Source organism: Sinocyclocheilus grahami, unplaced genomic scaffold (genome assembly GCF_001515645.1).
Source record: "Sinocyclocheilus grahami isolate Dianchi unplaced genomic scaffold, SAMN03320097.WGS_v1.1 scaffold201.1, whole genome shotgun sequence".
Classification (NCBI taxonomy): Eukaryota; Metazoa; Chordata; class Actinopteri; order Cypriniformes; family Cyprinidae; genus Sinocyclocheilus; species Sinocyclocheilus grahami.
The window spans coordinates 1,120,570-1,133,507 of record NW_015505380.1 but is presented as its reverse complement, the minus strand read 5'-3'; the positions used below and the strand labels follow the sequence as shown (position 1 = coordinate 1,133,507).

Genomic DNA, 12,938 nt, shown 5'->3' with positions numbered 1-12,938 from the left:
TCACTCTCTCTCTCTCTCACACACACACTCTCTCACTCTCTCTCTCTCTCACACACACACTCTCTCACTCTCTCTCTCTCTCACACACACACTCTCTCACTCTCTCTCTCTCTCACACACACACTCTCTCACTCTCTCTCTCTCTCACACACACACTCTCTCACTCTCTCTCTCTCTCACACACACACTCTCTCACTCTCTCTCTCTCTCACACACACACTCTCTCACTCTCTCTCTCTCTCACACACACACTCTCTCACTCTCTCTCTCTCTCACACACACACTCTCTCGCTCTCTCTCTCTCTCACACACACACACACACACACACTCTCTCTCACCTGGCAGGCGCTGCTGGGCTTGATGTGGTCCGGCTGAGGGCAGTTCTGTTGCGGCGAGTCCTCGGACTCTTTCCCGCTGTGATAAACCACCCGGTCGGAGATGTGGATGCTGGAGGCGCAGCCCATCCTTCGACGCTGCGCTCGTTCTGCGCTAATAGGAGATCAGGAATGTTTCTCAGTCAGATCATCGGATCGATCGAGTCTCCGGATCAAACGGCTCCGCTCATGCTGCTCCCGCCGCCGCCTCCGCGCTTCACTGGCGGCCGTCGCTCCTCATCCTCGCGGGCGCGAACTTCGCCTCTTTTCTGGCGGATTCTGGCTCCGGTTCGGTTCACGCGACGGTTTCGTCCATTCGCGCGTTTATTCTCCTTCGACAGACGCGAAACACACGCGATCGCTCCGCGCGGCCTCAGCGGCAGTCATTGGGAGCGAACCGGCGCGCTGACTCCGCTCCCCAGCAACGGGCTGCAGTCCGGCCCTGACGCGCCGCGGGACGCGCGATCCGGCATCCGTGACATCCAGCGGGCCGCTAGACGAAACTCCGGAGCGGCTGTCAATCAAGGGCCTACGACTCTGCCTCTGCTTGACGCGGACGGACGAAGAAAACGGACGAACGGCCGCCGCGTGACAGAAGACGAGGGATAACGCGCGGCGCGAACATCAGCGGCGGATCCGGTAGAAGCACGCGCGCGGACTGACCTACAGCCTCGAATGACGTCAATGCAAATGAGCTGCGGCGAGCCAATGAGCGGCCGCTTGCGCGCAGAGGGGCGGGGCTTTAAACGCGAGTGAAGAACTGGTGACGCGAGGAAAATACTCTCAAAACCCATCTTTTTCTGTTTAGCAGATTTACATTATTACTCTGTTAATTATCTTAGCAAAGATTTATATACGTAATTCAAAAGAAACCATCATATATTACATTCTGCAACACTGACCTTATACTTTGGAACCCTTTCTAATACGAGATCACAAAATAAGCAGCTTATAAAAACAATACAAATTCTAAAGCTTTTCAAATGTATCTAACTGCCATAAATATATGAACTTTTTTTTTATCCTGGTATTTGTATTTTTGTATATATATATATATCTGTTAGTGTGTTCTGCATGCTTTGAGCTGTGTGTGCTGGAGCTGAATAAAGAGAGAAACACAGCTGGACAGAACTATGAAGCAGAAGGCCACATGCGTGAAGTTTTTCAATAAGTCCATTACTTCAAGTTACTTTATTGGCTTTTACGCACTTTCTGTAGATCTCCATGTTTGTACAGAAGCTAAAAGCGGTGTCAGAAATGAGTTAATAAACATGACCCTTCTGCTAAATCTGGGATATTTATCCTTTTTTAAACTTTGCAGAACTATTGTCATCTGGATTTCATGAACTGAAAATACAGGATCAGCAGCATGATGGATGAAAACAAGATCAGTGCACCTCCAGCAGTGTGCTTGTATGTCACAGAAAAGTGCTCAGCATCTCAATACAATAAAATCATATGATCCGTATTATTCAGATGGGTGTTTATTATGTACGGTTTGGTGAAGACGGTCAATGATTAACACACACTCACAATCAGGTTTGCAGCTCAATAACACTCTTTTCAATCAGTCTTCATCACTCATTTAAAATATGTTGGGAACACATCGAGAGGATTGTGAATATGTGCAATGCTCTGCGGCACACGAGTGTTGTGGTTCACTTCTTCACTGGTTTAGCTCTTTTGATCGTAAAGCTTCATAAAGCACAAAACTAACTCAGGCACGCTGGGTTCCAAGTGTATCTTTATTAGATTGGTTTGACCTGACACACGATCATCGCACCCAACATGTTTAACTAGAGAAGCACAGCACTCCTGCTACAGAGAACGACATCAGAGGCCGAGGCTAGAAAACACTCGTGTGAAGGGAAAGTATATGCCACTAAAATGCATATAGATATTTACATTTCTATGAAATGCTTACAAAGTATGGCTACAAAAATACCTGAGTTTACAAATCAACACTTGGCACATCACATGTAGGGTAAAAAAAAAGATCTATAATTAAAATGCATTATATAAGAAGTCATTACAATTCAAAATACGCTATGTTTTTTAGTGGTTTTGGTAAACAGGAGGTAGAAACTCTTCTTCTGTGGTCGTGGTGGCGTGGGGGGGGCTCTGTCTGCTTCACTGGAGTCATTCCTACAACAGCCGGCCAGAGATGCAGTCGTTATTGAGATCACTGAGGCTTGTATTCATCACGTTCATCTGTGGCGTTTGCAAAAGCCCTGACATGCACGGCGCGATCAAAGCATGCTGATCTGAGCTCAGTAAGCACTGCGTGTCTCTGGCAGGCTAGAGGAAGTACGACTGGAGCGTCCCGCGGCGGCGCACATCCGTCGTCCAGCAGTGAAAGCCTCCTCCCAGCGAGTTAGCGTGCCGGATGCTGACTCGAATGGTCTGAATACCTGCGGGAGCCACGACAGACAAGAGCAGGTGAATGAGGAATCACATCAGAGCTGAGGATGCTTCATCACAACGAACGGCACTCTCACCCAGACTTTCAAACATCTTCTGTATGTTCGTCTCGTTAGCGTCCACCATCACACGCTTCTCATCCAGCATCAACACGTTCATCGAGAGCCATTTGGACGACATCCACAGCGGATGATCTGAGATCGGAAAACACTCATGTTAAGCCAAATATTTCGTACATGGACATTCATCATCATCTATGCAAAATGAAATATGCATTTATTAGAGCAGTGACCGAGTGCCATCAGGTGACACGCAACATGACATTTCATTTGAAACATTATTTATTTGACTTAAAATCATTTCCATGTTGTAGTTTGAATATCTGATTAAAATTGTAATATATTATTAATGCATCTGTAAGATGTTGGCAACATCAGCTCAAGATGCGAATCGGTCATTTAGAGTCATTTGCGTTTTACAAAAGTTTGTTTTAAATTTATTGTATATCAGTGTTTTAAATGGATTGCTATATTTGAAAAATGTTGGTTTGCAAAATAATACAAAACTGTTGTGGTGAATATGTGTCGGGGCATCTGAACTACAGAGTTATTTTTATCAATCAGATCATGATTTTAATCGAAATCTGGTGCATGTTGTGTTGCTGTATGTCCTTAAAGAGACAGTTCACCTTCAGTTGCTGGTCCCCATTGACTTCCATAGTATGGGAAAAAACACTATGCAAGTCAATGGGGACCAGCAGCAATTGAAGGTGAACTATTCCTTTAAAGTCACAATGAAATGGAAATAGCAGCAGATCTTTTCTTCTGCATTGTGACGGACATCTGATTGTAACAAATTATTGAAAAAGAAAAATGTAGGGCGGGACTTGATTCTGTGCATCAGTTGCTGATTGGATGTTGAGATGACGGCGTGGCTCTGAAAAGTGTATGTTAAGAGCCTTAAATGACTGGAGAAGATCCAGCTATGACACTTTAATTAAACAATTATAAAAGTTGTTTTATGCACAGATGAATTGTTCACAAAATGATGTTTGGGTGCTCTGATGTGACTGAAGGTTGTGCTTTGACTGAAGAGTTTGCCTGCCACCAAACTCACGTCAGAACTGGCTGTACTCACTGTCTGGAATAAGAGGAGTCGGAGGAGTCACCACAATCCAGCCGGCCTTCTTGAACATCTCGATCTGCAGGAGAGAGTCACCATCATGTGAGCGTCTGGCTGCAGTGCTACAGATCAACACTAGGTGACAGCACAGCACTGACCTGCCTGCAGGGCCGATCCGGGTTCGACAGCACCAGCCCCGGGCCGATGATGTTAAAGGTGGCGTCGATGTGCATGGGGTTGGGGTCTTTGAAGGAGATGATGTGGATCTTGTAGGTGGGAGCGAGGTGACGTCTCATCCACTCGATGCCCATGAAGTTTGTAACCTGTCAGTAAAAACGTGAGGAGCTGGAAGAGTTCTCAACAGGAGCTGGAGCATGAGAGAGCAGTGAGCTCGGAGCGGATGAGGACGCTCACCTGACTCCTCTGTACAAAGATATCAGTGCCGGCCCTGATGAAGTCTGCAGCGTCGAAACACGGCTCGAACTCAGTGGTGACAAACTTCCCCTGAGCGGCCAGCTTATGTCTGTCCTCCACGGTGCGGATGGGGTATTCCTACACACATTTTATTCTTTCATTTGAATACAAAAAACAAGCAAAGAAAACCAAATCCAAATACCCTGAGAAGTCATTTTGCAAGATATTGACAGGACATCGCTAAAACACACACACACACACACACACACACACACACACACACACATGAAAACACTCATGTTAAGCCAAATATTTCGTACATGGACATTCATCATCATCTATGCAAAATGAAATATGCATTTATTAGAGCAGTGACCGAGTGCCATCAGGTGACACGCAACATGACATTTCATTTGAAACATTATTTATTTGACTTAAAATCATTTCCATGTTGTAGTTTGAATATCTGATTAAAATTGTAATATATTATTAATGCATCTGTAAGATGTTGGCAACATCAGCTCAAGATGCGAATCGGTCATTTAGAGTCATTTGCGTTTTACAAAAGTTTGTTTTAAATTTATTGTATATCAGTGTTTTAAATGGATTGCTATATTTGAAAAATGTTGGTTTGCAAAATAATACAAAACTGTTGTGGTGAATATGTGTCGGGGCATCTGAACTACAGAGTTATTTTTATCAATCAGATCATGATTTTAATCGAAATCTGGTGCATGTTGTGTTGCTGTATGTCCTTAAAGAGACAGTTCACCTTCAGTTGCTGGTCCCCATTGACTTCCATAGTATGGGAAAAAACACTATGCAAGTCAATGGGGACCAGCAGCAATTGAAGGTGAACTATTCCTTTAAAGTCACAATGAAATGGAAATAGCAGCAGATCTTTTCTTCTGCATTGTGACGGACATCTGATTGTAACAAATTATTGAAAAAGAAAAATGTAGGGCGGGACTTGATTCTGTGCATCAGTTGCTGATTGGATGTTGAGATGACGGCGTGGCTCTGAAAAGTGTATGTTAAGAGCCTTAAATGACTGGAGAAGATCCAGCTATGACACTTTAATTAAACAATTATAAAAGTTGTTTTATGCACAGATGAATTGTTCACAAAATGATGTTTGGGTGCTCTGATGTGACTGAAGGTTGTGCTTTGACTGAAGAGTTTGCCTGCCACCAAACTCACGTCAGAACTGGCTGTACTCACTGTCTGGAATAAGAGGAGCTGGAGGAGTCACCACAGTCCAGCCGGCCTTCTTGAACATCTCGATCTGCAGGAGAGAGTCACCATCATGTGAGCGTCTGGCTGCAGTGCTACAGATCAACACTAGGTGACAGCACAGCACTGACCTGCCTGCAGGGCCGATCCGGGTTCGACAGCACCAGCCCCGGGCCGATGATGTTAAAGGTGGCGTCGATGTGCATGGGGTTGGGGTCTTTGAAGGAGATGATGTGGATCTTGTAGGTGGGAGCGAGGTGACGTCTCATCCACTCGATGCCCATGAAGTTTGTAACCTGTCAGTAAAAACGTGAGGAGCTGGAAGAGTTCTCAACAGGAGCTGGAGCATGAGAGAGCAGTGAGCTCGGAGCGGATGAGGACGCTCACCTGACTCCTCTGTACAAAGATATCAGTGCCGGCCCTGATGAAGTCTGCAGCGTCGAAACACGGCTCGAACTCAGTGGTGACAAACTTCCCCTGAGCGGCCAGCTTATGTCTGTCCTCCACGGTGCGGATGGGGTATTCCTACACACATTTTATTCTTTCATTTGAATACAAAAAACAAGCAAAGAAAACCAAATCCAAATACCCTGAGAAGTCATTTTGCAAGATATTGACAGGACATCGCTAAAACACACACACACACACACACACACACACACACACACACACACACATCTGTTCACACCTGATCGTACAGCTCGTCACTCATGGTGGGTTTGGGTGCAGTGGTCCACTTGGCTCCTTGCCTGAAGTACTCCTTAATGAGGGGCCGATATGCTCGGTACTCGAAGAACCGGGCCCTCCAGGCCATCGGGGCCTCGATGATCTCGTTCCCCACCACGATCAGGATATCTCTCGGCATTGCTGCGTACATGCCTGCACAGAAAACCAGCCTGTCAGTGTCAGCGCTGATATCAGTGTGTGAGCGTGTGTGTGAGCGTGTGTGTGTGAGTGAGTGTGTGTGTGTGAGTGTGTGTGTGTGTGTTTGTGCGTGAGTGAGTGAGTGTGTCAAGTCAAGTCAAGTCACCGTTATTTATATAGCGCTTTTAACAATACAGATTGTGTCAAAGCAACTGAACAGCATTAATTAGGAAAATAGTGTCAATAATGCAAAATGACAATAGTAAACACTCATTTTTCAGTTAAAGACAGTTCATCATTGAACTCCGTGTGTGTGTGTGAGAGTGTGTGTGTGTGTGTTTGTGCGTGAGTGAGTGAGTGTGTCAAGTCAAGTCAAGTCACCGTTATTTATATAGCGCTTTTAACAATACAGATTGTGTCAAAGCAACTGAACAGCATTAATTAGGAAAATAGTGTCAATAATGCAAAATGACAATAGTAAACACTCATTTTTCAGTTAAAGACAGTTCATCATTGAACTCCGTGTGTGTGTGTGAGAGTGTGTGTTTGAGTGAGTGGTCAGCTCTCACCGGTGGAGGTGAAGTCCGGGGTTTTATACTCCACTGACCAGTCGATGGGTTCCGGTCGTCTCACTGTAACTCCCTCATGCTGCAGAATATTGCACATTTCCTCGATTTCAGAGACTGCTTTCTTCACGTGGTCCTTCGGGAATGTCTGTCCCCCAAACTGCTGGTAGAAGGGCCAGTATTTCTCATAGGTGTTGGCCTGCAGACACACAGCAGCAGTACAGCTTATGGTTAGGTTAGCAGTTCTCTGATGTGATGGAAAAGACTTCTGTTGCTCATTGCATGGTTTATAAAGTCCACTAGTCTTATGATAACTATAACGATAACCAGTGTTGGGAAATTTACTTTGGAAATGTAATAAGTTACAGATTACAAGTTACTACATTTAAAATGTAATAAGTTGTGTAACTATTTCAATCATTTTTTAAAGTGATGTTACCGATTACTTTTCTAAATTTCTAATGAATGTTTTTAACCATTAATCATTTTGAAACATGTAAAGCAGGCAGGATTAATCTCACAGTAGAACTCAACACTGATTAATGTCAGACTTTCAGAATTCTTCATCACTTTAATTAATATTGTAATAATTTAATTTTAAAGCACAGACACCACAAAATCAGACTTTAGCACCTCTTCTTACTTTGAGATCATTCTGAGGTTAAATACAGATTTAAAATCATAACAAGATATATTTTAGTAACTATGATACTGATTTTGAAATCAAATCTTTGTATAGCTATGACAGAAAACACTGGCATCTAACAATGCCTTGGAAAAACAGTTCATCTTAAAAAATAAACCATATACAAACCCAAATAGGAAATAAAACAGTTACTGAATAAGCATGTGTTCTATTCTGTGTCCTAAACTCCTGAAACATTAGTCTCATATTTTAAAGCAGTCAATGCAATTTGGAGAAAAAAATCAATTATATCTGCAATGCGTGTGAAAATATTCAGATGTAACGCCCTTTATAATCCTTACAGTAACATTTTCATAAGTAACTGTAATTAAATTACACTTTTATCTCAGTAACTGTAACAGATTGCAGTAACATTTACTTCGGTTACATGTAACTTACTCTTCCAAACAATGAAGTAACTATAATAAATATATGTAAATATAATGGTATACATATAAGTATGTGTGTGAGAGAGCGTGTGTGTGTGTGTGTGTGTGAGAGTGTGAGAGCGAGAGCAAGAGAGAGCGTGTGTGTGTGCATGTGAGTGAGTGAGTGAGAGAGAGAGAGAGAGAGAGAGAGAGAGTGTGTGTGTGTGAGAGTGTGTCTGTGCCTGTGTGTGTGTGTGTGTTGGTGTGTGAGTGCGTGTGTGTGTGTGAGAGGGTGTCTGTGTCTGTGTGCGTGTGTGAGAGTGTGTCTGTGCCTGTGTGTGTGTGTGTGTTGGTGTGTGAGTGCGTGTGTGTGTGTGAGAGGGTGTCTGTGTCTGTGTGCGTGTGTGAGAGTGTGTCTGTGCCTGTGTGTGTGTGTGTGTTGGTGTGTGAGTGCGTGTGTGTGTGTGAGAGGGTGTCTGTGTCTGTGTGCGTGTGTGAGAGTGTGTCTGTGCCTGTGTGTGTGTGTGTGTTGGTGTGTGAGTGCGTGTGTGTGTGTGAGAGGGTGTCTGTGTCTGTGTGCGTGTGTGAGAGTGTGTCTGTGCCTGTGTGTGTGTGTGTGTTGGTGTGTGAGTGCGTGTGTGTGTGTGAGAGGGTGTCTGTGTCTGTGTGCGTGTGTGAGAGTGTGTCTGTGCCTGTGTGTGTGTGTGTGTTGGTGTGTGAGTGCGTGTGTGTGTGTGAGAGGGTGTCTGTGTCTGTGTGCGTGTGTGAGAGTGTGTCTGTGCCTGTGTGTGTGTGTGTGTTGGTGTGTGAGTGCGTGTGTGTGTGTGAGAGGGTGTCTGTGTCTGTGTGCGTGTGTGAGAGTGTGTCTGTGCCTGTGTGTGTGTGTGTGTTGGTGTGTGAGTGCGTGTGTGTGTGTGAGAGGGTGTCTGTGTCTGTGTGCGTGTGTGAGAGTGTGTCTGTGCCTGTGTGTGTGTGTGTGTTGGTGTGTGAGTGCGTGTGTGTGTGTGAGAGGGTGTCTGTGTCTGTGTGCGTGTGTGAGAGTGTGTCTGTGCCTGTGTGTGTGTGTGTGTTGGTGTGTGAGTGCGTGTGTGTGTGTGAGAGGGTGTCTGTGTCTGTGTGCGTGTGTGAGAGTGTGTCTGTGCCTGTGTGTGTGTGTGTGTTGGTGTGTGAGTGCGTGTGTGTGTGTGAGAGGGTGTCTGTGTCTGTGTGCGTGTGTGAGAGTGTGTCTGTGCCTGTGTGTGTGTGTGTGTTGGTGTGTGAGTGCGTGTGTGTGTGTGAGAGGGTGTCTGTGTCTGTGTGCGTGTGTGAGAGTGTGTCTGTGCCTGTGTGTGTGTGTGTGTTGGTGTGTGAGTGCGTGTGTGTGTGTGAGAGGGTGTCTGTGTCTGTGTGCGTGTGTGAGAGTGTGTCTGTGCCTGTGTGTGTGTGTGTGTTGGTGTGTGAGTGCGTGTGTGTGTGTGAGAGGGTGTCTGTGTCTGTGTGCGTGTGTGAGAGTGTGTCTGTGCCTGTGTGTGTGTGTGTGTTGGTGTGTGAGTGCGTGTGTGTGTGTGAGAGGGTGTCTGTGTCTGTGTGCGTGTGTGAGAGTGTGTCTGTGCCTGTGTGTGTGTGTGTGTTGGTGTGTGAGTGCGTGTGTGTGTGTGAGAGGGTGTCTGTGTCTGTGTGCGTGTGTGAGAGTGTGTCTGTGCCTGTGTGTGTGTGTGTGTTGGTGTGTGAGTGCGTGTGTGTGTGTGAGAGGGTGTCTGTGTCTGTGTGCGTGTGTGAGAGTGTGTCTGTGCCTGTGTGTGTGTGTGTGTTGGTGTGTGAGTGCGTGTGTGTGTGTGAGAGGGTGTCTGTGTCTGTGTGCGTGTGTGAGAGTGTGTCTGTGCCTGTGTGTGTGTGTGTGTTGGTGTGTGAGTGCGTGTGTGTGTGTGAGAGGGTGTCTGTGTCTGTGTGCGTGTGTGAGAGTGTGTCTGTGCCTGTGTGTGTGTGTGTGTTGGTGTGTGAGTGCGTGTGTGTGTGTGAGAGGGTGTCTGTGTCTGTGTGCGTGTGTGAGAGTGTGTCTGTGCCTGTGTGTGTGTGTGTGTTGGTGTGTGAGTGCGTGTGTGTGTGTGAGAGGGTGTCTGTGTCTGTGTGCGTGTGTGAGAGTGTGTCTGTGCCTGTGTGTGTGTGTGTGTTGGTGTGTGAGTGCGTGTGTGTGTGTGAGAGGGTGTCTGTGTCTGTGTGCGTGTGTGAGAGTGTGTCTGTGCCTGTGTGTGTGTGTGTGTTGGTGTGTGAGTGCGTGTGTGTGTGTGAGAGGGTGTCTGTGTCTGTGTGCGTGTGTGAGAGTGTGTCTGTGCCTGTGTGTGTGTGTGTGTTGGTGTGTGAGTGCGTGTGTGTGTGTGAGAGGGTGTCTGTGTCTGTGTGCGTGTGTGAGAGTGTGTCTGTGCCTGTGTGTGTGTGTGTGTTGGTGTGTGAGTGCGTGTGTGTGTGTGAGAGGGTGTCTGTGTCTGTGTGCGTGTGTGAGAGTGTGTCTGTGCCTGTGTGTGTGTGTGTGTTGGTGTGTGAGTGCGTGTGTGTGTGTGAGAGGGTGTCTGTGTCTGTGTGCGTGTGTGAGAGTGTGTCTGTGCCTGTGTGTGTGTGTGTGTTGGTGTGTGAGTGCGTGTGTGTGTGTGAGAGGGTGTCTGTGTCTGTGTGCGTGTGTGAGAGTGTGTCTGTGCCTGTGTGTGTGTGTGTGTTGGTGTGTGAGTGCGTGTGTGTGTGTGAGAGGGTGTCTGTGTCTGTGTGCGTGTGTGAGAGTGTGTCTGTGCCTGTGTGTGTGTGTGTGTTGGTGTGTGAGTGCGTGTGTGTGTGTGAGAGGGTGTCTGTGTCTGTGTGCGTGTGTGAGAGTGTGTCTGTGCCTGTGTGTGTGTGTGTGTTGGTGTGTGAGTGCGTGTGTGTGTGTGAGAGGGTGTCTGTGTCTGTGTGCGTGTGTGAGAGTGTGTCTGTGCCTGTGTGTGTGTGTGTGTTGGTGTGTGAGTGCGTGTGTGTGTGTGAGAGGGTGTCTGTGTCTGTGTGTGTGTGTGTGTGCGTGTGTATGTGTGTGTGTGTGTGTATGTGTGTGTTCTGTACCTTGACCTCCACGGTGAATGGGGGGACGCAGGCATTCTCGGCTCTACCTACGATCACCTCCTCGAGCGGGTCCCACTCGTTGTGTGCGCACACGGGGCAGTCCTCGGGCGTATGCTCGGTAACCGGCTCGTCTGCGGTGAGCGGGAGCGCGGCGGCGGAACTCGAGGTGCTGCGGAACGTGCGCGACACCCATCCCGACACCGCGCGACCCACCTGCGCGACACAAACCGAACCAAACAACAACAGAGGTCAAGAAAGAGCAATGAGACGAATGCACATGCGAATTACACAGTCCTTCAGTGGCTAAATTAGTCAAAGCAAAATGAAAAATGGTGTAGAAACTATTTTCATTCAGAAATTGCTAGCAAATTAAACCTGAAAGTTTTAGTTCTTGTAAAACATTCTGCAGTAAACATTGTTTTATTTACAACTTATTTACGCTTAGTTAGCATAATCATTAGACAAAACATTAAAAATGTTGGTTACACTTTCTTTTAAGGTGCCTTGTTACGTTACATGTACTTACTATTATAGTAACAATAAATTACGCATAATTACACGCAAGTAACCCTGAACCAACCCTAATCCTTACTCTAACCATATAGTAAGTACATGCAGTTAATTAATATAACTCAGTACTTAAATATGTAATTACACTATAACAAGAACACCTTAAAATAAAGTGTAACCAAATGTTGTTGTTTTTTACACAAACACACTCACACAGAATCACATTACGTGTGTTAAAAGGCATTCTGTAAATGGCACACTGTGTCAGGAATGAATGAATTGAATGAATGAAGCAAGCGGGAATCAGGGTTCGAACTCGACTCCGACACGCTGCTGTTGCGCAATGATCGCGATAATAACACGCTGCCTGCGCTTGCACGGTCTGATCTACAGCTCTCTGCGTGCTCCTGGGTGTCTGATCTCTGGTCTACAGCTCTCTGCGTGCTCCTGGGTGTCTGATCTCTGGTCTACAGCTCTCTGCGTGCTCCTGGGTGTCTGATCTCTGGTCTACAGCTCTCTGCGTGCTCCTGGGTGTCTGATCTCTGGTCTACAGCTCTCTGCGTGCTCCTGGGTGTCTGATCTCTGGTCTACAGCTCTCTGCGTGCTCCTGGGTGTCTGATCTCTGGTCTACAGCTGTGCTGTCACTCACTCACAACACATGATCTCCAGCTCCAGCCAATGCTGCTGTTTCTGAGAACATGATCATAAGATGATTACAGTCTCAGAATGCATTTAACAGTTTAACAATTTTTTTAAATGATCAAATCAATCAGCTTTTATAATTATGATGGTATGTGTGAGTTTCTGTAAATGCATTACATAAGAATCTCATGACACACTCATTACAGTGCTTTACTCTCTAAAGACTCACCACAGCACCGATCAGATGAGCGGCTTCAGCTCCGCGGCTCCCTCCTCTCAGGCACCGCACACGCAGCATGGCGCTCTGGCTCTGGCTCTGGTTCTGGTTCTGGTTCTGGTTCTGGTTCTGGAGCTGGTTCTGGAGCTCTGAGGCACGCAGCAGCAGTTCTGATGTGAGGCGCCGCGGGGACGCGCTTTTATAGCCAAATTCTTGAAGCAGCGTCACGTGACGTCAATCCTGACCGCAGCACATTCTGTCGCTATCTGTCGCGTCGTGACGCAACGCCACTGCAATACTGTAACCAGCTGCTGGATAATAAGAATAATAATGACTTTCATACAGCGCCCTCAAGGAAGACAGACATAAGAAGCAAGGTAGCTATAAAAGTACAAATAAGCAAAAATGCATATCAATTTAAATGATCAACTTTAAAACAATGAAAAGAGTTAAATGGCT

The 12,938-nt window shown here is 46.3% G+C and overlaps 2 protein-coding genes across 2 annotated transcripts in view; both read right to left on the bottom strand.

Moving 5' to 3' along the window:
- The window catches only part of LOC107595394 (high affinity cAMP-specific and IBMX-insensitive 3',5'-cyclic phosphodiesterase 8A-like), a 24,242-nt gene extending 23,210 nt beyond the window's left edge, over positions 1-1,032 (bottom strand). The window contains exon 1 of the mRNA XM_016285777.1: positions 339-1,032. Coding sequence (XP_016141263.1) covers positions 339-464 — 126 coding nt within the window. The 5' untranslated portion in view covers positions 465-1,032. The remainder of the gene's footprint in view (positions 1-338) is intronic.
- A 1,068-nt stretch (positions 1,033-2,100) lies between these two features.
- On the bottom strand, positions 2,101-12,616 carry gatm (glycine amidinotransferase (L-arginine:glycine amidinotransferase)). The gene is made up of 9 exons (XM_016285742.1): positions 12,492-12,616; positions 11,111-11,323; positions 6,998-7,193; positions 6,253-6,443; positions 5,952-6,089; positions 5,696-5,860; positions 5,553-5,616; positions 2,873-2,989; positions 2,101-2,785 (listed from the first exon to the last, which is right to left on the bottom strand). Exons 1-9 carry the CDS (start codon positions 12,558-12,560, stop codon positions 2,673-2,675), a joined length of 1,266 nt encoding a protein of 421 aa, XP_016141228.1. The 5' UTR covers positions 12,561-12,616; the 3' UTR covers positions 2,101-2,672.
- Positions 12,617-12,938: the final 322 nt, after the last annotated feature.

Coding starts and splice junctions, on each gene's coding strand:
- gatm (XM_016285742.1), bottom strand. CDS start 12,560: ATGCTGCGTGTGCGGTGCCTGAGAGGAGGGAGCCGCGGAGCTGAAGCC. Junction 6,444..6,997: donor CCCGGACTTCACCTCCACCG/GTGAGAGCTGAC, acceptor TTTTCTGTGCAG/GCATGTACGCAGCAATGCCG. Junction 5,861..5,951: donor TCTTTGTACAGAGGAGTCAG/GTGAGCGTCCTC, acceptor TTTTACTGACAG/GTTACAAACTTCATGGGCAT.